Source organism: Sceloporus undulatus, chromosome 1 (assembly GCF_019175285.1).
Source record: "Sceloporus undulatus isolate JIND9_A2432 ecotype Alabama chromosome 1, SceUnd_v1.1, whole genome shotgun sequence".
NCBI classification, from domain to species: Eukaryota; Metazoa; Chordata; class Lepidosauria; order Squamata; family Phrynosomatidae; genus Sceloporus; species Sceloporus undulatus.
The window spans coordinates 138,112,588-138,138,536 of NC_056522.1; the positions used below are offsets into that span (position 1 = coordinate 138,112,588).

At 39.9% G+C, this 25,949-nt stretch overlaps 1 protein-coding gene across 6 annotated transcripts in view; it reads left to right on the forward strand.

Moving 5' to 3' along the window:
• The window catches only part of DLGAP2 (DLG associated protein 2), a 587,254-nt gene that overhangs the window by 469,368 nt on the left and 91,937 nt on the right, over nucleotides 1-25,949 (forward strand). For all 6 annotated transcript variants that reach the window (XM_042444836.1, XM_042444842.1, XM_042444839.1 and 3 more), the window contains one exon: nucleotides 20,551-21,623. In XM_042444836.1, the coding sequence (XP_042300770.1) occupies nucleotides 20,551-21,623 (1,073 nt within the window). The remainder of the gene's footprint in view (nucleotides 1-20,550; nucleotides 21,624-25,949) is intronic.

Sequence of the window (25,949 nt, forward strand, 5' to 3'; positions counted from 1 at the left end):
TGAACAGAGTGGGCTGTGGTGCAAGGGGCAGATAGGGAAGAGAAACCCCCCCCCCCAAATAAAACTGTGTAGAGGCACCTTCTGATAGCAGAGGTCCATTCATGTAAGATACATCTGCCTGAGGTTCATGAATCTTTCCTATCCTGTCTGCACTACATTGTACCCCATCCAGACATATAGCTATAATAGTTGCTATCACCAGCCCATGTGCATACACCTAAAATTGGATCCAACCCAACACACACAAAATTGAGAAAAGATCTGGTGGGTTTAGAATTGGCAAAGTCTTTTTAATCAACAAAAATGACCATAATTGTTTCTCCTCCAGTTGAAATATTCACATTTGATACTACCATTATAATCCCAGAAGACTGACAACAAGATGTGGGGAGGAATAACATAATTGCAGTCATGCCAGAGGAATGGCAGAAAGGCAAGGATGTGTGACAATATTATAATTACAGTCTTGTTCCCACACTCATTGCTGGAGAGGACTGGGAAGCAGCCACGTGACACTGGCAACCATGCCATTTGTGTGATACTACACTAAATATGCTGTTTTCAGGGACATCTGCCTGATCTGTTGTCATGGGGATTGTGAATCCAATCTCAGTTTACTTTCCCTACACCTGTACCTGTTGCCATCTTTACAGGAGGTATCTCTGTTGGAAATTGGCCCCATTACCAAAATGGCTCCTATACAATCAGGCTGCTCCTGCTGTCTTCTCATGTACCTTGATTTCCACATATTTGTGAGGAAACTGTCATCTAATGAATTTGAGGATCTTTTGAGACTAGAGATCATACCTTAACATCTTTTGGAAGTCATTATTAAATGGTGATTTAGGCAGGATTTTTCAAGAAAGGTAACAGAAATGCTGCAGATGAGAAATTGCTTGTGAAATAATTGGTATCTTCATAAATAAAAGGCATACAACATCAATAAAGTATCCAGTGAAAGTTGTAACAATAATAATATGAGGACACATTTAAAAGTGTTATCAATATTGATATGTAAACACATCAAACAAAACTTACATTTTCTGTAAGGAAAGGAAGGACTCTTTCTTCCCCTGCAGCATAATTAGATTGTATATAGCTTCTCAGTTTTAAAAATCTTATGCTTCAATATAAAGCCCAATATATCATGAATAGCTGAGCAGCTAAAATATCCACATGTGCATAGGGCTTTTCTATTCATTTCTGATGTAAGGAAAATTACACACAAAAAAACAGTCCTTTAACAATTTATCAGTAAATATCAATATTGCAACCATTTGGGGAGAAAAGGGAGAGTTCTGTGTTTCCATTGAAAGAAGAATTAAACACATAGGGGATTAGAGTATATTTAACATACAAATGAGACCTATACATTTTCAAAGATAAATGTGTTATTTGCCCAATGTCTTCATGCAAAATTAAAAAGAAAGGTTTTAGCTTAGCACCAGAGCACAGGCTTTGCATCCAGAAAGTCCCAGTTTCCACACCTAGCAATTTTGATATTCTCATTTCAGAATTAAGTACCAGGAGTTGGGAAACAGTTCTGGAGAGCCTCTCCTAGTCAGAGCCAGCAGTATTAAGTGAGATGCCTAAGTGGCCTAATTCTATGTAAGACTTCGTACACTTTAAAAGTTGGTGCCACACCACATCAGAGCTTGGCAAAGTAACCTTTTGAACACCTGCCCTCAGCCCCACAATAGTCTGAGTACTGGTCAAGTGGGATGTTGGGTTCAAGGAAGTGTAGACATGAAAGTAACATTTCTAAGATCTATATCACAAATCAGATTCTTCTTTCTTCTAGAAAAAAATCATTCATCAAATAGGCTTTATAACGCAGATTGCAATAAATTGTTAAGTGGGAGTTGTGACTAAAAAAATGCCACGCAATGCTGAACAATATGCCACATCCTGTACAGTTTGGAACCCAGGGCAATAACTTAGAAAAGTTGTTACACTGTGGCATTTTGTTAGGAACGATGGTTCAAAAAGTAGTATTTCCAATGCTTCCTTTTCTTTCTACTAATGAAATTGCACATTCACTTCTCCTGAAACTAGGGAGATTATTGCACTGGCGGTCTTTCCCTATTTGGGCATGGGCTGAAACTGGGCTGGGACCATGTCATTGCACAGCTCTGTGCCCCGATCTTTACCATCCTGTACTGCTCCTGTCCTTCCTAAAAACGCTTCTTTTCCATTCTTACCAAAGTAATGGGAGCCATTCCAATCAGGTACAGAATGGTAACGATCAGGGCATGGAGCTGTGCAATAACACATGTTCCCAGCCCAGTCTCAGCCTGTGCCCAAATCAGGAAAAAAGCAGTGCAATAATCTCCTAGATCTCATCACTGAAATCATGGCACGGCATTTAATATCTGGCACATCCTATATAAGTTACTGTTCCACATAATGAGTGCAAAATCTATGGCCTTCCAGGTATTAAAAGCAATATCTCACACCTCTGGCAGGAATGGTTGAAACTGATAAAAACTGGAATCCCACAATATCTGGTGGGCCACAGATTCCTTGACCCTGGTTCCTCCATAAGATCCATATTGAATCCCACTAAAATGTTTAGTTTGGGGAGCAGTCTATGAAGTATTTAGTGGGAATTGAATGTGAGATCAATGGCAAAGTGAGAGTTTCATGCAGGCCCAATTGGCTTTGGTGAGTGAAGTGTGGAAATGTATATTAATGCTGTGCTCAAAGGGTTATTCTGTCATGTAGATTTTCTTTTTTACAATTGTGAATGCACGTCATAACATTGTTAAAGAACTCATCTATTAGTATGCAGCATTTGAAGTAGCATAGACAAATGACTTGCGAGGTTATATTGGCACCCAATAAGTTTGTAATCAAGATTAGAGTCATTTTGAAAATGTATAATGCATGGGTATGTAGTAGGAATGGTTTATTCATTGTGCAATTCATTTATGTAATGGATGTTTTCCATTCAATAGCAAAGAAGCTGATGTTAGCATTCACTTTGCAATTCTGCAGTTATTTTGAATGTCCTTGAAATTTCCAGTTCTCTCTACAGTATTTCAGGTACCATTGGATTCTAAATTAGCCTTGCTATTTGTTTAAAAAAAATATTGAATTCCTCAGTGACATTGACATTATTTCTGTATTGTTAGCTGACTACTATCAGGGTTTTCAAATCGTGCTTTCAGTGATTAAAGCTCATTTGAAATAGGGATGTGAAAATCAGTTTCATTTCCATTGCATTACTCAGAGCTGTATCAATACAGTATTCTTATCCTATCCCATTTCCTTAGCAGATTTCAAATACTCTTTCTCTCTTATTTCACAGAAATATATGCCTATTTTGGCATGCCTTTTCCCCAAGTATAGATTTTTGTGCACTCTTTCTCAGACGTATGTATTTTCATACTTATTTCCATAAACTGAACAGTGAACAGGCTATATCCATTTTTAGTTGTATGCATTTCCCCCTTGCTTTGCACACATAGTTTTAGAGTTCTTCACTAAAACATATTACATGTCTCAGACATATATAGGTATACAGTCAGCACTCCATATCCATGGATTTTTTATCCACAGATTCAAGCATCCATGGTTTGAAAATATTTTAGATATAAATAAATTCCAAAAAGCAAAGCTTCATTTTGCCATTTTATGTAACAGACACCTTCTTACTGTGCCATTGTATTTAATGGGACTTGAGCATCCACAAAAATTGATATCTACGGAGGGGTCTGGAACCAAACCTCAGTAGATACCAAGGGTCCACTGTATGAGAAAAAAGGGGGCATTTGACAAGCTATTATCATACATTCCAATATCACATAGATGAAAACCAAGGAACGTGTGGCCAGAGGCATCATTAGGGTCTGGGATGTGTGGACTTCACTGGGTGACACCCTAGAGGACAGTATTACCTGATGAGGTGGTACACCCAGAGGGACTGGCATGTTTACTGGACAAGCAAGAAAGGGCATTGCCTCCCTTTCCTGTTCACCAAGCCTCCACACTAGACACTAAATGGGCCCTCCAGAGGCAGCAGTGCCACTCTTCCCTGTAGCCTTCAGGGTTTGATATGAGTAGCTTCACCGGACTCTGAAAACCTTTTTGAGGGGGACACTGAAGGCCTTTCCAGGAGGGTTGCTTTCATGGTCTGGTGTGGCTGTTCTTGAGGCAGTAACAGTAGTAGTCTAAAATGGAGTCAACTAAATATCAGTAGATCAAAAATTATCCCAGTTCATTTTAGAGGTTTTTCATTTTATTTTATTAAATTTCAAGTATTATGTAGCTCTATGTGCTTGCACACAAAAAACAATTTTACAAATCAGAATAATACTTAACAAGAATTTCCTCTTTTCTAGGGAAGGGAAATGATGGGAATACAAACTCTATTTTTGGAGAGGAAACATAAATATGAAGAAATATTTGAAAGGCAAAAATAACTCAGGGACTAGCAAAGGGAAGTAGCTGCCGTTCCAAACACATTTCCATATATTCCCAATAAATGATGAGAAATCTAAGATCATGTAGCTGCATGAATATCAGTGGATGTTGAAATTATGAGGCAAATGCAATATTAAATTGATAATGTGTAAGAACTTTTAGCTTTTCAAAAAAAGAAATCCATAATCCTTCTCCCTCATACCCAAACTGAAGAAACAGAAAGCAATTAAGACTTTGATGAGAAAGAAGTATGGCAACATCCTGTGGAATCCTGGGGTTTGTAGTTTCATGAGCAGTGTTGCCAACAAGCCTCGAAGATAATTCCCCAAACGTTTGGCCAAAACTCACCAAATCCCCCCCATATCTCACCAAATACTTATTTCAACTCTCAAAATTACCATTAAAACCAATCACCAAAATCACACCAAAGGCTCTGAAAAGTACCCATTTTGGTGAGAAAGTCACCAGATTGGCAACACTGAATTGGAGCTCTGTACCTGAGAATTCTAAAAAGCTCTTCCTAAACTGCAAATCCCAGGATTCCATAGGAGTGGACCACAGCATTTAAAGTGGAATTACACACCTATAACTTGTAGTGTGAAAGGGCCCTGGCTCTCTAGGCAGCAAGGTGTGGAGGGCCTAAGAGCCAGGATTAGATTGTCAACTGGGGGTATCCTTTTCCAGAAAATATACTCTAGAAGACTTGGTTAGCCGCACACAGCACTGTGCTCTTTTTGCCACAGATGGATTCAGCCAGGATTAGAAGTGGATGAAGCTAAATATTGTTGTGGATGTTGCACAGGCTATACACTCTTCCTTATATTACAGCGCTACATTTGTAGAAGTGGGGATAAGTGAGTTCTTTCCCCAGCATATGGGTCCTTCCTTAATAACGCAGGTGACCCCAGGTGGGTGCACTTTAAGGGAAAAGACTGTCCTTGTGACATCACCTCTTTTAGTACACATATGTTCTGTAAGAAAGACTAGTGTGTAAACGTTAGTTGAAAGGAAGAGGGTGTTTTATCTCAGTAATAGTGTTCATGGGCCTGCCAGATGTCCTAGACAGCATAGCCAAAGGTGAAGCATTATTGGAGTTATAATCTAACAATATCTGGAGAGCCTCATCTTTGTTGTAACTGAAGCACATGTGGGGAAAGTGGCCCATGGGCCACATGTGGCCTGTAAGGCTCTGGTTTGAGAGACCAAAGCCCATTCGCTCTTTTAGTTTTCCTCCACTGACCGTTTTTCTTTATGTAGATAGGTAGCACTTTGTGACTAACTAAAAGAAGTTGGCAGCATGAGCTTTCATAGAGTAAAGTCTACTTCCTCAGATGCATTTGGTGGAATGGAAAGCCAGGGACAGACCTATATATGTCATTAGTGTCTGAAAATGTCAGTTCAAATTCAAAATCCTTTGTGTATGGAAATTAAGTGGCAAGTCCAGTTTTAATGGTGGTTGTTGGTGGAGAAAGACAGAGGAAACTAGCCTGAGGTGAGGAGAATAGATTAGTGTGGGGAAATAAAGAGTGGTTTGATGAACAAGTCAAGGGTGCCCTTGTGAGGATGGGGTTTAGATAGTGTTAAAATGAATTTAGTGTGCCAGGAAACAGTTATCTTTATTCAACCCATTGCTGATGGACTGTAGTTTGTGGATGAATTTCAATTCTGCTGTTTCTCTTTCTTGTCTGCCTTTGTAGTTCTTTTGTTCAAGGACTGCTGTTCTGAGATCTGAAATGGAATGCCCAGGGAAATTGTAATGTTCTGCCACCGCTTTGTGTGTATTCCCATTCCTAATGTCTAATTTACAGTATGTCCATTTTTCCCTCTGGCGCAGGAACTGGCCTGTTTGCCCAATGTAGAGTGCTGAAGTGCATTGCTGACATAGTATGGCATAATTCACATTGAAGGATGAGCATGTAAAAGTCCCCCTAATATGTTATTAGGTCTTGTAATTACATTTCCTGAATAAACATGTGAGCAGAGTTGGCATCTTGGTTTGTGGCATGACTTTTTACCAGTGTCCACATTTGTGTTGTGTGTCCTCCTGTAGGTAAGTACCTGTTTTAGGTTTGGAGATTGTCTGTAGGCGATTAAAGGTCTGCCACCAAGAATCCTTGAAATGGCAGCATTATTGTCAAGAATGGGACGTAGTTCATTGTTGATGCATCTGAATGGTCTAAGTTGGGAGTTTTTCTTTAGTTACTGAAGAAATGCTTTATTTAGCATAAATCATTTCAGAGAAATTATTGCATGGAAGACATAAGCAATACAATGGGTCCTCCACACTTGCTGGGGTTAGGGGTGCAGGATCCTCGTTAAAGTGGGGAGAGTACAAAAACACATTACTTTTTTTAACTGAGAGAACTCTTTAGGAATCTCTAGGTCCTCCAGCACAACTCTGCAGTAAACATTTGCTGGAAGTTGACCATAGAATGGCACTGAAGGACCAAGAGATGCCTAGAGAAGTGTTCTCTCTAGGAATCTCTAGGTTTTCCAGCGTGGTGGATGTTGACCATAGTCACACTGGAGGACCTAAATATTCCTAGAGAAAACATATTAATCAGATCAGTGAATAATCAAAACTGCAAAAGTCAAAGCCACAAATATAGAGGACTGACTGTACAGCTTTGCTCCACTGTCTTTGCCATTCCTTTGCTCTCCATGGAATGATTATACGGTGACCTTAGTGGGAGGAGGCAGAAAAGCTAAAAGGCGGTTCCCGTGAATGTATTGAATGCTTAGCAATAAACGCAGAAGCTTTGGCCTCTTAATATTAGACAAGGCCACTGTATGTCAAGCCTGGAGATACTGCAGTTGGAGAAACAGTAATAAGGATGGACCATGAGAGGAAAGCAGTCGGTATTAACAGCGTAACTGTGGCTGGGATTGATTCTATGGGTATGATTCAAATTACTTCTGTGCAGCAACACCAGAGGCAAGGCTGCTCCAGAGATGAAAGGATAAAACTGGTGCTTTTTTTAAACAGTTGATTTCTTGTTATATTGACAGGGTTGCTTTTAAATTGTTAATTTATGGTTTTATTCTAGTTGTTGACTGCCTTGTATTCTCCACAAGGGAAAAAAGGTGTGCATGTTTTAAATAAATAATAGAAATGGAAATAGAATGAAATAATAGAAATAAGTAACAGAAATAAAAATAAGAGGAATTTGACTCTGTAGAATAACCCTATATTTTCCCTGATGGAAATCATGTGTATAAATCAACTGCCAGGGTAAAGTCGCTGATGCTTGAGTAAGGAATGAAGGATGTTTGTGTGGAAAAGAGGCAGGAACTTAAGACTCTTAAAAGCCCTCTTTGAAATGAAGAAAGGCACCATGCATTCACAGAATATGTAACAGTCTGGAGGACACAATCACAGCAACAATCTCCTATAAACTTCTGAATCCTTACTCATGTGTTACTTACGTGCATAGGGAAATGGTATGAAAAGGTGGGTAGAATGTTTTAGCCCCATCTCCAAAGTGCCACCACTCCTTCCCCCCCTGTGATCACAGTTGCTTTGTTGAGCATAATTTCTGATTATGCTGGCTTTCAAATTGTGTGGAGTTTCTGCAAGCACAGAAACCTCTTGCACTTCAGGCATTATGCAGAATCAGAGCTTGAAGACATTACTTTTTACAGAATCCCTCAGTTACAAACAGTATGCCAGCTGAGGATTTGGGGAGTTATAGTCCAAAGTAATATTTCCAAAGTCTTTGCAGAACACAGTGGTAGTGGAGGCAAGTGAAGTGGCATGACAGCATATGGCTCCTGCTACCCTTTAGACCACAGTCCACCTATTCACACGAATAATACATTAATAAAATACTAATATTTGAGCTTCCCGTATCCAAAATGATTGCAATCAGAAGTGTTCTGGGTATTTCCAGATTTTGAAATGTATGTATATTTATAATACTGTAATATATCTTGGAGGTGGGACACAAGTCTCAACACAAAATACATTTATGTTTCATATAAACGTTATACATATAGGCTGCAGATACATTTATACACTTTTTAAATTAATTTGTGAATGAAACAAATTTGTGTACATTGAAAGCAAAGGTGTCATGATCCATCCATGTGAACAATCTGTGGTTGTTTGGCATTACCATAAAGCCTTTTCAACAATATTAAATAGTAGATTTAACCAACTGCAGAGTGAATATTGGGGTGGGGTGGGGGAGAATACATGAGATCTGCTGTAACCAGGCTGAGAGGTGGTTCTAGAGCAGCAGCAGAGACAGCAGCAAGCCCTAGACACCAAGTGTGCATTCCCCAGGATCCCCTGCCTGCAGGAAGCCAGCCAGCCTTGCAAATGAACAACCTTCCACCTTGCAAATGAATGAGCAGGACTGCTGTAGTTGCTGCCTCAAAGGCAGAAGCAGGCAGCTGGCAGGCTCTCTGACGGTGAGAAGCTCAAAGAATCCATGCCAAGAGGCTGGGGCTTACCACTGCCTCCGCTGCTGCCCTGTGCCATTTTATATACAAGAACTCCAGCATCCACAATCTGTCACATGAGGTCAGATGTGGAATTTCCTACTTGTGGAATCATGTTGAGGCTCAAAAAGCTTGGATTTTTAAATTAGGGTTGCTCAACCTGTAAAAAATATAGTAATGCACAAGAAGTGCTAAAATCCTCCTCCTTTCCAAGTTTCTATCTTTATGCCCAGACAGCTCTCTTTATGCTTCCTGTCCATATCAGTGGCTCCATGACCTCCCCCTCCAAAAATGACATGTGGGAAGAACTGGATCATACCAATACTTCCCTGTTTTTAATATCTATCTTTTAAAATAAAATAAGCAGCTCATGCAACCAGAGAGATTTTGATTTAATGCTTGGGGGAAAAAATTGTGAGTTTTTTGGGCTATGTGGCTATGTTCTATGAGAGTTTATTCTTGACGTTTCACCAGCATTCAGAGAACATGCCAGCCACAGATGCTGGTGAAACGTCAGAAATAAACTCTCATAGAACATGGCCACATAGCCCAAAAAACTCACAAAAAACTTGGAAGGTTTCTTTTTTTGGACTCTTACTCCCCAAATCTCCTAGGCAGCACGATCAGTTCTAGAAGCTGTAGCCCCCCAAAAACTCCTTTTCCAAACTGATTTCATTAACTAACAGATTTCTGATATATATGAAAATGTGATAATGGAAATCATTTGATAATGATTTTAATTACATTGGCAATCTGACTTTACCACAGATTGAGTTTCCCTTATCCAGAATTCTGAAATCCAAATAATTTCATGGCTGGCCAAGATAGTGACACCTTTGCTTTCTGATGGTTTGGTGTACAAAACTTTGTTTCATGCTCAAAATTATTTAAAATATTGTATATCATTACCTTGTATGTGTATGAGATGTACATAAAACATACATGAATTTTGTATTTAAACTTGGGCCCCATCTCCAAGATGTCTCAGTATATATTTATATATAAATGTTATTTATTTTTTTATTTGCTTGATTATTTATTTCATTTGTAGGCCACTTTTCTCCCAGATACAGGTATTCCAAAATCTAAAAAACTCTGAAATCTAAAACACTTCTGGCCTCAAGCATTTCAGATAAGGGACACTCACCCCTTTATCAAGCTGAAGGCAATTTGGCTCATTTCCCCAAATATTAGCTCCTACACAGAGAGCACAGACTCCATTACAGCTGTTACAAACAAGCTCTGAGATGATATATTGTATAACCTCGTAAATGTTTGAAACAGAGACAGATCTACATTTTTCAAGCAGTAGCTTCCTTCACTGTCTTCACACTGTGTTCTCAGTTGTTTGTGACTATCAATGACATTTTCCCTACTTTGACAAGGAGACTCTGAATACAATTGTACCTGTGAGATGTGTATCCCATTTTTCATCACAGCCAAGACGTAATTTACTAGTTCTGAGAAAGCAAGAATTTAGAGTTCAGTCCATAAAAACAAAAGGAATTCCCACAATACAAACCAGCTTAATGGTGGGAAAATGTTATTGCTCTTTCTTGTGGTGAAGGTTAATGAGGATAAGAGAGCCTTTTCCTCAAGGTTTCATAAAAATAATAATTCTAAATTGCCTTTAATCTTCTTGCCCCAGCAAGGCACTTCTTAATCCCTTAGAGCTTTACATTCCACACAGAACTAGATGTAGAGTATGTGCACTCTGCAACCTTCTGAGGTGCACAGTTGTAAACAAGTTCTCAAAGGCCCCATACAGACAGGCCAAAATAATACTGCTTCGGGTCACTTTGGAGGTATGCTGTTCACATAATGCATGCGTACTACAAGTCCGGAAGCTGTGCCAAAGGCACGATCCAGTCCCAAGGACCAGAGCACAGCTTTCACACAACTTCTGGACTCTTAGTACGCATGCATCATGTAAGCAGCATACCTCCAATGTAACCCGAAACAGCTTTATTTTGGCCTGTCTATATAGGGCCATTGATTAGCCACCTACCATCTAATAATAATAATAATAATAATAATAATAATAATAATAATAATAATAATAATAATAATAGTATTTATTTATATGGCGCCCAATCACTGGGAATCCGGGCAGCTTACATCAGAGGGGATAATAGATGGTTCCCTGCCCTCATGCTTGCAATCTAAAAAGACACAACACAAAAGGAGAAGGGAATGGTGGTGGGAAAGGGGGTGAGGTCCAGTGGTTCTTCTCTCTCTCTGAGGCCTGGACCAAGGCAGATGGACTGGAGGGAGGGCTCTTCTTCTTCAGTTTTTAAAATAAACTGGAACTAAAAAAGAGAGATCCCAATAAACTTGGACATTGAGGTGCTTTTACCTCCTTCTCAGACAATATAATATATTAGGACAAAAATATCCCATGTCACTTTTTAGCCAGCCATAATGCTGCAAATCAAAAGTGTGAAGAGGTTGGTTCCATTTGGGGGAAGTGAATTTTTCCCAATTGGGGGAACATCAGAATTCTCATAGAAGTCAATAAATATCCCAAACTAATGTATCTTAAACAAAAACAACAACCATGGCCTGCAATATAATGAAATTATCAGGGGTGTCAGTATCCAGCTATACATTGGAATACCCCACAAGTCACAAGGGTCTTTGAAAATCCTCACACTTTAAAGGTTCAACAGGATGAGACAAATTTACAGAGAACCTGTCTGTAAATAGCTAAATAGAATCTATAAATCCAAAGACAGCATACATGCAAATACCATATAATGATGCTTATTGCCTTCTTGAAAGTATCTCAAAGGCACTTGTCTGTCTATCCTAGCAGCTAAGATGCTGGGTCAGTGGGGCATATCATGTATGTATGTCGTAGTTATACTAGTCAGCCATGTGTTGAAGCCACAGCTAGGTAAAGGAGCAAACTTGTTGGGGTAATTTTTTATTATCATCTCCATCCTTTTCTGCTGACCACCCAAGGCTTTTCTCTTGTCACAGACTTACACTCCCATATGCATCATTTGGTATCAGGTATTTGGTATCAGGGGCAACTTGTGGTCCAAAAGCAGGAGACAGTGTTTCTACCCAAAATGCTCCCTGCCTGCTCAAACCACAAGCCTCTGGTGTTCACAATAAAGGTGAATCCAAGAACCTCACCCATAAGAAGTTCAATAAAATGTTCTTCTACTTTTCATTCCCCCTCCAATATATATATATATATATATATATATATATATATATATTCTCACCAAATTGAATGAGATTTGTTGAAAGTTATAGATGAGATGCACTAGTTTGAAGAGTCTGGATAAAACGAGGGGAAATGCTCTGGATGCTGCAGAAAAAACAAAATAGCCATGATGACCTTGCAGTTTATGCAAGCCAGATAATTCGAGAGGAGTCTTGGCAAGATAAAACCTGGCTGATTTAGGGCAGGCCACAAACTGTTTGCTATAATAAACTAAGTTAAATTAAAGATTGCTTCCACTTTTAGCTCTTGTAAGTAAAGCAGAACATAGCAGTAGCTCTGAATGTTTAATGTTTGTCCCAATTGAATAATTGAGTGGATGCTATACACAAAATCTTTCTTTGTTCTTCAGTAGCTGAGCAGCAAGTAAGATATTACAGGCCTTTTTTACAAAGTGAGAAACTATCCAAGGTTAAACAAGCCTTTGTTGTTGTTGTTAACTGCCCTCAAAATGACTTGGACTTCTGGTGACCTTGTGAATGGGGCATCTCCAGACACCCCATCCTCAACAAGTTTGGTCAGTTCCTGCAGACTTAGGGCCATCTCCTCTTTGACTGAGCCCATCCATCTCATGTGGTCTTCCCCTCTTTCTACTGCCCTCATTCTTTCCAAGCATTATCATCTTTTCTAGTGAGTCATGTGTTTCCATGATGTTGCCAAAGTACGACAACTTCAATTTAGTCATCTTGGCTTCTAGGGAAGATTCAGATCTGATTTGCTGTTGTACCTATATGTTTGTCTTTGTAGCTATCCATGTTATCTGCAGAACTCTTTTCCAGAACTACATCTCAAATGGGTTGGTTTTTCCTCCTATCAACTTTCTTCGCCATCCAGCTTTCACACACATACACAGTGATGGATACATAGCTGTCTGTCTATAATCACTCTGAGGTCACAAGAGCCATATGTTACCCAGAAGCCAAAAAGCATTATACAGTGCACCCTTGCTTTACGCGGGGATCCGTTCCAGCCTCCCCCGTGTAAAGCACATACCACCTATGTTCGTGACCCATTTAAATTAATGCGGTTCATGCACACAGTGGCGCGGTGGTGTGGTGGTTTGGTGGTGCCACCGGTGCACACTCCATTCATCCCTATGGGACACGCCACCCCTGCTCCCCGCACAGCTTTCAGTTTATGCTGAAAGCCGCGTAAAGCATGCCTGCGTATGACACAGGCGCACTGTACTAATGTTTGTAAAAGTCAACACCCCATCCCACTCCAAGCCTAGCAGTTTTAACATGCACAACAAAATATATAATGACTTCTTTATAAAGAGAGTTAGCCACTCTTAATTTGAGTTTTGTTACATGGCTAGTCCCAGAGTGTTGCCTTGATTAGTAGCTTCAGTGAAAATTATACCATTGAAGTTAAGTAATTATTTATTCATAGGTGTTTCAGGCGGTAGGAAAAGAAAGGTTTTGAAGAATTTAAGAATTTAAGAATTGAAAAATCCCCATCTTTTCACAATAATTTTAGTACAGTTACAGTAAATCACCACCTCCACAGTGTTTACTAGGTCAATCACCAGATTAGTCACTGTAGCAGAAGAAGGAAAAGGAACCAACTTTTGTAAAAGTCTTCCAGCTTTTTTTCCAAGGTACATGGAATAAATTCTTTTCTGCCATGTAATGCATCATAAGAATTATTTATTTATTTATTTCATTTATATTCTGCCTTTCTAAAGGTGGCTCACAAAAAGCCACCTAAAACCAGAACAATCAAATGTTCCACTCACTCAAAATCCTATTAAAACAAGACATTATATGCAGTATAAAATCAGTATAAAAGGAGCCCTGGTGGCGCAGTGGTTAAATGCCTGTACTGCAGCCATTCACTCTAAACCACAAGGTTGCGAGTTCAAGACCAGCAAAAGGGCCCACGCTCGACTCAGGCTTGCATCCTTCCAAGGAGGTCGCTAAAATGAGTACCCAGACTGTTGGGGGCAAATTAGCTTACTTGCTAATTAGCTTACTTACTGTTCACCGCTATGATCTTTGGAATAGCGGTATATAAATAAAACAAATTATTATTATTATTAAACAGCATACAAACCTACACATGCTCACTACTGCTGTTCCTTTACCCAAAGGCCTTCCATAGCGCACTCTTACCATCCCTGTCCCCCAAGTGTCTATTCTCATTGGGGACTTGATTGGATATTAAATAGGAGAGTGAAGAAAGGAAAATAGTGCTCCTTTTTATCCATCTGATCTACTGTTAAGAAAAAGAGCACAGAGAGAGAGAGACTATTCTCCCAGTGCTGTGTATTGTAAAGGTATAATGCTGCTTGCTTTCCTTTTGTTTTGTTTTGTTTTGTTTTGTTTTGTTTTGTTTTTGTATTAATGGTTTAATACTGTACACAGGAATCATTTTAAAAAAAACCACACACCCTTACTTCTTGGAGGAATAAAAATAACCTTCATTTTAAGACTTCATCTCTGCATGCCATGAGAGCTCAAGTTACCATTTTGTTTTGCTCAGGAAGAGAGATCTCTCTGACAGCCATCACTTCTGTTTTGAGTCATTCCATGCTAAGATTCATGTAAACATCAGTCTCATGAAGCAGGTCCAATTCCATTTTCATCAAGTTATCTACTGGCTGAAAGGCATCCTGTATTTATGAAGGTTGCCATTTCCACTCTAGTTAAAGAGCCAGTGTCATCTATTAGATCAAAATTATCTGTGTCACGTCAAAGGACATTTCAAAGTCAGTCAACTGAAGTGACAAGAGCTGTATTCTCTGGCTTTCCATTTCTCTTGAAATCTACTACTTATTTGTATTGTGCCTTCATAATATCTTTCAAAAACTATATTTTGCAGAGCAAATATGTCAAAAAGATTGTGGAGACGCCAACACCAAGTATAATTACTGAAACGTTTGGCTGCTCCTCTAAAGGATTGCATTTACAGTTCAGATGTTCATCTCTTTTGAAAAGTTTAATAAACTGAAGTTTGAGGAGGACTCTGAATACCTAAATCAAACTGAAGTGTCTTCTCTTTTCTATGATTAGTTCACAGAATTTCACAGCTGCACACTCTTGTATAACACCGAGCAAAATAATTCATCAAACTGTGGGCACAATAGACCTTTCTGTAGGAAAAATCACTTAATTAAAAGCACTTTTTTGTTTATTAGACATAACTTTATTCCAAAAGTCATAAGGCAAAGTTATTACATTTAGCAGAACCTGCAGCTTCTGTAGTCTGTGTTTGCTTTACCTTGTGAGAATGCAGAAAATATCCCAGAGCTGTATTGGGTGAATTGCACTCCACCATAATAGTCAGTGACCAGGTTGGAGTACAGTTGGGATGTAAATGCATGGATTAATAATTTCCACACATTTCTCCCTGATTTGGGAGAAGACAACTATTTCTAAACAACATTACCCATCCCAACACAACCAGTATTTACATATCAAAAGATGTTTCAGGAAATTACTCTGCACTGAAATTCCTATGAGATTGTTTTGTGTAAAAATTGTAGTATTGAAAAAAAAAACATGCTTTCCAGGAATACACTTTTTATTGCAATAATATGTGTTTCTGGAAACAGTGCCATTTGTGCAAAAAACACAGTTTTGTTTCCCTAAAATATTTCCAGAGATGCATGCCAGTTGCTTATGCAAAGTAATGTTTTTTGCATTTAAAAGGAAACAGATTTTGCACAAAATGTACTTTTTGCACTCAAAATCTCTCATGCATTTTTGCATAAAATAATATCCTGAAATATTTTTGAAATATGTAAATATTGGCTGAAAAGTGTGTGGAAATCTTTATCTTCTTTATTTGTCACCTTTGTGTTATTCTAAAAAAGTGGGTTTACTGAGTATTAAGAAACCCATTCTTTCAACCAGAAAGTGAATAATCCCAAATATTCTTCATTTGTAGGGTACAGTAGCTTCAGATCTTATTAGTGCTCTCCCAGTGTGCATGCAGGATCGGGTTTGGGGCATTTGTAGTCAAAAAGTAACTTTTTCCTGATTACTGTATTTTCTATAGCTTATGCTCAGAAAAAAGGTCAAGAGATTGTTCTGAAAATCACTCTGAAAATTGTATGTGCCAGTTTTTACATGGAAAATCTAGAAAATAGCTTACTGATAATAGTTTAAAGTTTAACAATTTACCTCTGCTTGGTATGGTCGAGGGAAATGGAAAAAGAGGAAGACCACATTACAGATGGATAGACGCAATAAGAGAAGCCATGGTCCTGAGACTGCAAGACCTGGGCTGGGCTGTTGAGAATAGGGTGACTTGGAGGAATCTCATTCATAGGCTTGCCATAAGTTGAAGCTGACCTGAGGGAAGCTAAAAACAAGAAGATAAATCTGGAGGTTTTCCTCCCATTAATATGACTATTACTAGATTTATTTCTACGTTGCCTTTCAGGAAGCAGCTTATTGTGTCATATTCAGAGAAATGTTTAGTGCTGGGGTGAGGGTTGTGTAGCCCTGCAGATGTTGTTCTGCAGCTCCCAGCACTTATTACCCTGGGCTGGGCTGGCTACAGTCTCTGAGAGTTACCATGCAACATCTTGGAAAGGCTTTGTAATTCCCACCTCTGGCCTTCTATATTCATGTCTTAGAAGTATAGCAAGTTCATAGTTTTTTTAATTTAAAATTTGATTTTAGGGAGGAGGACATTTTATGGTACAGACTTTGCAAGTTCTGTTTGATAGATGCTCAGTTCATGTTGACTATCCAGTAAACTTTGTGTGGGAGAAGACAGGAAAGAAGAGTAAACAGAAAGGGAGTGAGAGGTGCAGTGAAAAGGGAAGGAAGTGCAATATAGGCTGTCTTAGAGCCAGAAGCAATTTCAGAAGATATTTATATGTAGTATTTTTTACAATGTAGCATTATTTTTTTTAAAGGTGTAGGGCAGGAAAGAGTCTGGATAACCGAATCAGTGAATGAAAATATAGGGGGAAGTTATCTCCATATCGAGGCACAGTTTGCTATGCAAACATAGGCCCGAGCCACTGGGCAGGACAAGTCTAGTCTCCAGGTTTGTCATGTTGCTCTTGTAGAGCTTCCCCTGGATTTGCACATATGTGCATAATATATTTTATGACTTAATCTCCTTGGGGTTTGCATTCATCCTGTCAGACACCAAAGAAGGTTTTGTGACAGAGTTGGTAAAATCCAGTGAAATCTGAACCTGACACTGCTCCCACCCAGGATCTGAATCTGATTTGGAGCTAGGGTTGCCGTACGTCAGGACCTCCAAACCGGGACAAATGTAGGACAAAAATTTCAAATGTAGGACACATTTTTTGTGTCCTACATTTGAATAGGAGCCTCGCTGAGGGGAGGCTTTCCCTCCCAGCCTGGGCCCCGGCCTCGCCGTGGTGGCAGCGGAGCCCAAGCGGGGAGGGAATCCTCCCCTCAGCCCGGGGGCGGAGGATATCCCAGGGCTGGGGCCAAACCAGGGCAGGACCGTGCAGACCCACCCAAAACTGGGAAAGTCCCGCCCACAGGCGGGATATGGCAACCCTATTTGGAGCAGAATTAAAGAATCTCCTGGTATGAGGAAATCTCTGTGGCAAAGAATTTGGCAATTTCCAAATAAGAATTAATCCACATAATACCTTATAATTCTTTATAGTCCATATAATTCCTTAGCCATATAAAAGTATACCAGCATGCCTTTCATGATACCAAACTCTGTCTTCCTCTGCTACTATTTTAAGGATCTCATCCAGCTTCCTATTTGGTATAGGCTACTGAGTTGTACTAGTAAAACATTTCTCCTTGCTCTTCCTCTGCAAATTTCACATAGTGTATTGGTTACTTCTATAATCCTGAAACAAATGTGCTGTATAGTAGATAAATATTTCCTCATCACATAGAATATGTAAAAAAGCTGAGAAAGAACTGCTGTACTTTTAGATATTTTGTGAATTTATGACACAAGAAAGATCATGTGGTTTTACAGGTTGCTGAACTCCATTACATAGCTAAATGTAAACCGGATATAAATATTGGCATGAGGGCAGAGCAGCTGCCTCTAGTATTGCCATTTCAATTTGTGTTGCTCCTATCTTTTAAGTAATTAGGTGGGGCAATGCAATTAAAGCATTCTGAACAACTGCGCCTACTCTAGAGAAGAAGTCTTTTCATACACTCTCACGATAATCCTTGGGTTTTCTCTTAATGTCACCATCAATGAGGCAAACGAAAAACCATTTTGGGGAAGGTACTGTGAAGCTTAGAAATGTCTGGAGCATGGCAATACAGCACAGGTGCAGAAAGTGTCACCCAGAGGCCCCTAAAAGCCTTAGACACCAGGATGGTGTACCGCTTTGAGTGCTGGACTATGACTATGCAGAACAGGGTTGAAATCCCTGCTTGGTCATGGAAACCCACTAGGTGATTTTAGGCAAATCACCTACTGTCAGCCTCAGAAGATCCTGTGATAAGTTCACCTTAGGACTGGCATCAGTCAGAAATGACTTGAAGGCACAGAACAGCAACAAAACCCTTTTTTGTGGCCCCAGAAACCTCCTTCAACCCTAGGGTTGATAAAATGATGAAATTCATCCTCACAATGCAGAGCAAAGTTATCACAAGCCACCACTAAAAAACACAGCTGCAGCTACTTGTCTCTCCATTCTCCCTCCTCCTGCTGTAAAGTAGCAGCCATGTTCCTGCACATAAAGTTAGGGAAAGAAGAAAGGAAGACATTGAATGTAGTAACAGTGGTGGTGGTGGTGGTAGTGCTAGTCCTCATTCCTAGCATTGCCTTCTTATTTCCCAGCACCTTTGCCCTTCCTGAAGGCACACAGGGACAGCTGCTCACTTTGGTCCAGCTAAGGCAAGAAGAAGAACAGCAGGAGGAAGAAAGCTTGGAAAGCAACTCAGCACTAGTGAAGACAAATAGTGGAGACCCCCTTCTAAATACTTGTGGTGTGGCAGAACAAGTACTTTTTGTTTGCTTTCTCCTTCTCTCCTACTGTCATCTAGAGGCAAGAGACGAAATGGTCTGGGCTGGCTTCTTCTTAAATGTCTGGGTCATCTGCATGAGACGGTTTGAAAGAGACAGAGGAGAAATGGGAAAATTGCAGTGCAACACAGACAATTTTCCTAGTTCTTTTTTTTTTTTTTCCTTCCACAAGGGCTAAAAAAGCCATCAAGAATGCTGTCTCCTGAGTCTTCACCAGGCATACTGGTGATGGTGGTGGGACTAAGAGAAAGTCCTCCTGCAAAGATCTTTAAACTCGGGTAGACTCATATAGGGTGGTGCAATCTTTCAGATAATCTTGAATATGGAAGTATACAGCGGGCATGGAAAAATCTTTAAAATGTTAAATTATATTACACTTGAACCCATCCTGTCCATCAGGCTGTGCATTCATCATAACCATTGGCAGATACAGTAATATGTATTGCTAGATAGAAAGTACTAATATAAGTATTGTGATATTTGGCCAACAAAATGACAGAAATAAATTTGTGGATTTGAACCTTTTCCAGCTTGTTTCAAAAATAGACCAGAAAAAGTGTCCACAGTCACAACATGTTTTAAATTGTTGATTTATCATTCCTTTTCCACAAATGAATTGGCATGAATAACAGTAATCCATTTAACAAAAGACATGAACACTAACTAGCTAAAATGGAAACCTTTTGTGTCACAGTGATTGCAAAGAAATTATTATTGCTGTTATTTTTAATTTATATGCTGCCTTTGTTCCAATACAAAATACAAAACAAAATGCAGCATATAGCCTTTTGAGCTCATGCTAAACTCTGTCCAAATTTAACTGCCCAGTCCTAAATATCCTTTCACCAAATTTAAGTCATGAACTGTTGTGTGGAATTTACCTCGTAATAACTGCTCTTGTTTTTGCAGCACAAATAACATTAGCTAGACTGGACCTAGTGAAATTACATTTACAATTGAACAAATAAGAATAATTATTTCAGGATTTATTATGCCATAACTGTGGTCGATAGATTATTTTGTGCAATGCTGGATCCAGCCTAGTAGTGGGAGAATAGTAATACCACCCATGACAACAGGTAGCAAACAAAGCATAAGTAGAGAATACACAGTTAAGCAGTCAGTTAAACATTGAGATGACTTCACTGAATAAAACAATTTGTGTCAATACAGACAAAACCCAAGCTTACAAAGAGTCCAAGTTTTCTAAAAAGAGAAATTGGACAGCTGCACTGATATGAGAAATGAAAACATGATGATCCATACTGGATCACATCAAAGTGCAGTTATTTGGTCTAGTGTTAAGTCAAATGCTTATGGGAAGCCTACAAGCAGGATATGAGCTTACACCCCATATGTTCAGCCAGCACTGCCCCTGACACTGGATGGTGAATATATATTGTTGTCATGACAAGTAGCCAGTGAACTGTTAATACTTTTTTTGTATTATGCTTTTGACACTGTTGCATTTATCCTAAGTGATACGACTGTGTTTATTTTGTTAACAGACCAGCCGTACTCATGGTCTCCTACTCAGCAGGACTTCGATGAGGAAAGATACTCTCCTGTTTCAAGGAACATGAAAGGATTATCTGGCAGTCGCAATCAATCACAACTATGTTCTGCTCATACGTGTGGTTTAGCATCCCCTGAAGATTGTGAACACACTCATGATCATATTCACCATGGCCAGGAGTCAAGGCAGTCATATCTTCTCAGTCCAACGGAGAGCTGCCCAATGGACCACCATCGCTGCTCGCCGCGAAGCTCCATCCATTCAGAATGCATGATGATGCCCATGGTTATGGGCGATCATATGTCCAGTAGCACTTTCCCCAGAATGCACTACACCTCTCATTACGATACTCGGGACGACTGCACCATGTCTCATGCTAACCCTAAGATCAACCGAATTCCTGCAAATCTGCTGGATCAGTTTGAGAAACAACTTCCTCTCCACAGGGATGGCTTTCATACTTTACAGTACCAGAGGACCTCAACGGCCGCTGAGCAACGCAGTGAAAGCCCAGGGAGAATACGTCACCTTGTTCATTCAGTCCAAAAACTTTTCACAAAATCTCATTCTTTGGAAGGTTCTTCCAAGAGCAATGTCAACGGGACAAAGGGAGATGGCCGAGGGGATGACCATCATCATGGACATCATTCTAAACACAGCAAAAGAAGTAAAAGTAAAGAGCGGAAACCTGAGAGTAAGCATAAAACTGGAATGAGCAGTTGGTGGAGTTCTGATGATAATTTGGACAGTGACAGCACTTATCGAACACCTAGTGTTGTCAACAGGCATCACGTGGACCATATCTCTCATTGCTATCCTGAAGCTCTTCAGGGACACTTTGGGGACCTCTCATTAAAGACTTCAAAAAGTAACAATGATGTGAAATGTTCAGCTTGTGAAGGGCTTGCCATGGCCCCCGATGGCAAATACATGAAAAGGAGCTCTTGGTCTACGCTTACAGTAAGCCAAGCTAAAGAAGCTTATCGCAAGTCATCCCTTAACCTAGATAAGCCTCTAGTTCATCAGGAAATCAAACCTTCCCTGAGGCCATGCCATTACCTTCAGGTAACAGCTCAATGTAGTTAATATTATTATTATTAATTGTAACTGTTATGCAATTTGCCAGAGGGCTTTCTCTGTGCAGTCTTTACCTGTTTTGGTTTTTAATGTTCCTTCATTTTGCAGTGTTCATCTATTCTATACCTGGTAGTAAAATGTAAGTGAGGAAAAGGGAAATGTTCATATTGATAAGTAATCCATACTAGATGTTGCCAAAAATCATAAAGGGTAGCCAAATTAGTCATGTAAATTAGGATTGCAGTAAATCAACATTTTAGCATAACAAATCCCATCAGTGTTTTATAGCTTTAATGACTGCACAGAAAGATTTGTATTCAGATTTCTTTCAGCTTCGTTTCTGGTGCCTGCAGCTGCCGTTTTCTTTCTGAACCATCCACAAACTCTTACCCAGCACTAGCATAGATCAACCAATGTTGAGCCCCTTGGATCCTACTACTAACCAAATGAGAGAATATTCTTTGGGAAATTCTGTAGAGCCCAGCATCAGGTTCCTTAAATAGATCCTCCATTGTTTACCTCACTTGTGTTCGAATGGGGTACTGAAAAATGAGGAAGGTCAAAAGCCAAACATTGCTCATTGCTTTCAACTGATTCAGAGGTTACCAACTGCTGCAAGAAGAGGAAACATTTTCCAAGTTGGTTCAAGGATGATACACTGGGGGAGGGGGGATAAAGGTTTTTCAGTTAATAATACATACAAATTAGCTACATGTACATACTATCATTTCACAAATGAAAACTGGGACACATGTGGCCAAGCAACATCAGAATGTTGTCAAAATGGTGAATGTTGTTAATGAGGAAGAATGCACAAGCTAAGAGAGGCTGCATTAGCTTACACCTGAATCTGCTGGAAAAGGCAAGATTCCACCTTTCCTCTCCTCTCCCCATGCTGAGTTAGTTGAGTGCAAACTACTTTTGCAACTTTGAACACAGTTTGCACTTATGGATGTAAACCTAAGACAGTGGGAAGAAAGAGAAACTAGGACATTTTAAAAACAGCTGAAAAAGTGGGATGACAGAGGTTAATCAGGACTGTCTATACAAAACCCGCCTTGAATCCCATTGTGGGAGAAAGGCAGATATAAATCCTAGAAATAAATAAAAATATATAAATTGGAGGGCATGTATATAAAAGAGGAAATATTATCTCAAATAAATAAAAATCATTCTTCAACATGATTATGTTCATCAAATTTATGAAGGGCATATACAAAGATTGTATCTCCCCTCAGTTTACACAAATTAGGTATTGCTGAAGCAGGGCTTTGATTACTTCTAATGGTCTCTGGATTGGCAGTGATGGGACATCTAAAACCAGTCCATTCTTAGCATTTTGGTGATTAACAATAATATATACAAGTAATGAATACTTTACAGACATTAAATAAATCATTTTGTTAGAATTCTTTTGCATTGTTTTAGGGAAAATACTTGTTTTGTGCCTGTTTTTGTGTAGCCATTGCTATATCATCCATAAATCATTTTATGTTCTAATTTGAAACAACTGTTTATTCTGCTACTGCAGGAAATAGTGTAAAATATAATTTAAATGGATATCTGAAATTACAGGATCTAAAGAAGGTCTGGGCATTGAACTATGATTCTGGAGATCAGGGTTTGATTCCTTGCTTGGCCATAGAAACCCATTGGGTAACCTTGAGTGAGTACACACTTTCAGCAAAGAAAACCCTGTGATAGTTTCACCTTAGGGTCACCATAACTCGGAAACTACTTGGAGGCACAAAACGACAACAGAAGGAGCAAGGGGCCTAGAAATAAAGTACAATGGGCCCTTGCTGGGGTTTGGGTCTTAGTCCCCCCCCCCCCCGGACACCTGTGAAATTTGTGGATGTTCAAGTCCCATTAAATACAACAGGGTAGTAAAAGGTTTGCTTTTTGGAATATATACATATATATGTGTCATGGATGGTTGAATCCATGGATAAAGAATCCATGGCTATAGAGGGCGAATTGTACAACCCTGCATATACACCCTTCTATGTTGATCTTCCTTCTTACTTCATTAGTATTTTAGTGGACTCTGTATACCCCACATTGTATTCAGGGTCTCCATATTTTCATATTTTATATCTGCAAGGTCACAATGACCTTTTTGGAACGCTAAGTGAAATTCTCACAAAAAAAGGGAATGATGAGCTGAATGATGCATGATCCAGGTAATACCACAGTCAAGGCTATGTGGGTGTACTAATCTCTCCTTCCTTCACCCACGTCCTCTTGCACCAAGAGACAAAGGAAGTCTCATTGTCCCAAAGTAGTAAGCCGGGTTTTTTTTGCCTTTGCCATGCTTCCAGCCACCCTCTCTCTCCATTCACCCTGGGCGTGTCCTCATCCAATGACTGTCTTTGTTATCTTAAAGTTAAAGGCATCAGCCAGTCTGAAATCCCATTGCTGATTCCTGAGAAATCCATTACGTCTTTGTTACCTTACAAGATAGCACATCCCTAGAGGCTAGTTTTCAAGTATAAATTATGGCGTGGTACAGAGCACCAGGAAGAGGCAGCTGGGAGCTGCCTCTCTTTGCTGCGTAGCTGTGCTGCAGCAACCAAATTGCGAGGCGCAGCTACACAACAAAAATGACCACTAAAAAGCTACTCCTTTTTGCACCACCACAAACAGCTGGCGGTGGCGCAAGCACATCGCTGCTGCGCGGCTCCATCTGGAGGCCACGCAGGAATGACATCATCACTACGTGTGCCATCTATTCAACACCGCGCAGCGAAGACACCCTCATCACGTGCGAGGGGAGTGTGGGTGGGGCGCCTTTTGCACATGATGAGAGCGTCCTTTGGGGCCCATCTTCATCGGCCATTGGTCCCCAAAATACAGCCTCTGTGTACACATTACACATACAGGGAGTCCCTCATTTGCATTCGGTGCATGATTTGTGTCACCCTCAGACCTCAGTCTGAGACACTCCTGCTTTCTGTGGTTCACTCTTCAGAGGGAAATATTGCCCTCTTTAAACCCTCGAAACTCTGCTACCCAGTTTCCATATTTCCATATCAGTTAGCTCTGAATGCTGTGTCTGAATTGCTATTGTGTGTGTGTGTGATTGCACTTTGCATTTTTCCTAAATAAAACCACCTTAATTTACCCAAACCTAGAGTCCTCCTCAGTTATAACTGCTATACAGAGGTGCCAATGATCTTAAAGGTTACCCAGCCTCTTGCAAAGCTAACTTTTAAAGTAACACTGTCATACTAGGTGAGGATTCCCCAGTTTCCCACCTTTCTTTGGGTAACAGGTCCCTGTGGTGCCTTTAAAAAGGCCAGTCTAGAGCTAGGGTAATACAGTGTTTTTGAGTGTGGGGCTAGGACTCCAGATGACTATGGATCAAACCCCTGATCAGGCACAGAAATGCATTGGGTGACCTGGGGCAAGTCACACTCTCTCATCCATTGAGGAAGACAATGGCAAACCTGCCTGAATAAACCTTGCCAAGAAAACCTTATGATAGGGTTACTGTCGGTCAGAATTGATTTGAAGGCACATAACAACAATAGCAAATCTAGTGGATGATGGCTTCTGAGCGCTAAAGTTCTCTTACCCACCCCAATTTAATCTTATTTTTTATTCCCCTCCCACTTCCCATTTTTCCCACAGCAGGCCTTAATAGACTAGTCCATAGACAAATTCTTCTAGACTCTGATCTGCTAATCTCTTTGCTGTCCAGTTCTCCCAGAGTAAATCTGTTTCCTAACATTGCTTGTCTTCTTCTCAGCCCTAAATGCTTCAGTGTCTTCTCCAATCAAAGGCCAAATCCAAGGCCCAAACCTGATCCAAACATCAAGAGAGTAGCCCAAATGCACAACTGGTTAACCAATGTTTTTTTTTTCCTTCTGGGATCACCAGAACTATCTCAGACCCTAAAATTTCAGTACCTGAGCCTTAGAGATAATCCTTGTGAAGTCGAAGCAGACAAGCCCTGGTGATGTCACTGAGCATGATATCTTAAGCATCAACTATGTTTTCACAGAATATACGATTCAAATAAAAATGCAAAGTCTAACAAGTGAGGAAAATACACACACACCCTTTTCTGAATTCTTCCCCCTTGCCCTGGGGGCTGGAGAAGATATACCAAACCGTGAGACTTGGGGCCAAGCAATGAAACTTGGGAACCCTATTCTTGCAGCCTACAACAAACAAGCCCATAGTAAGTAAACAGGGCCCCTTTCACACTACACAATTGTAATAGCATTATTCCAACTAATTACCATGTCTGCATCCTGTGGATTTTTGTAGTTTGTCGAGAGACTACAGCTCTCTTGCTGGGGGTTCTAA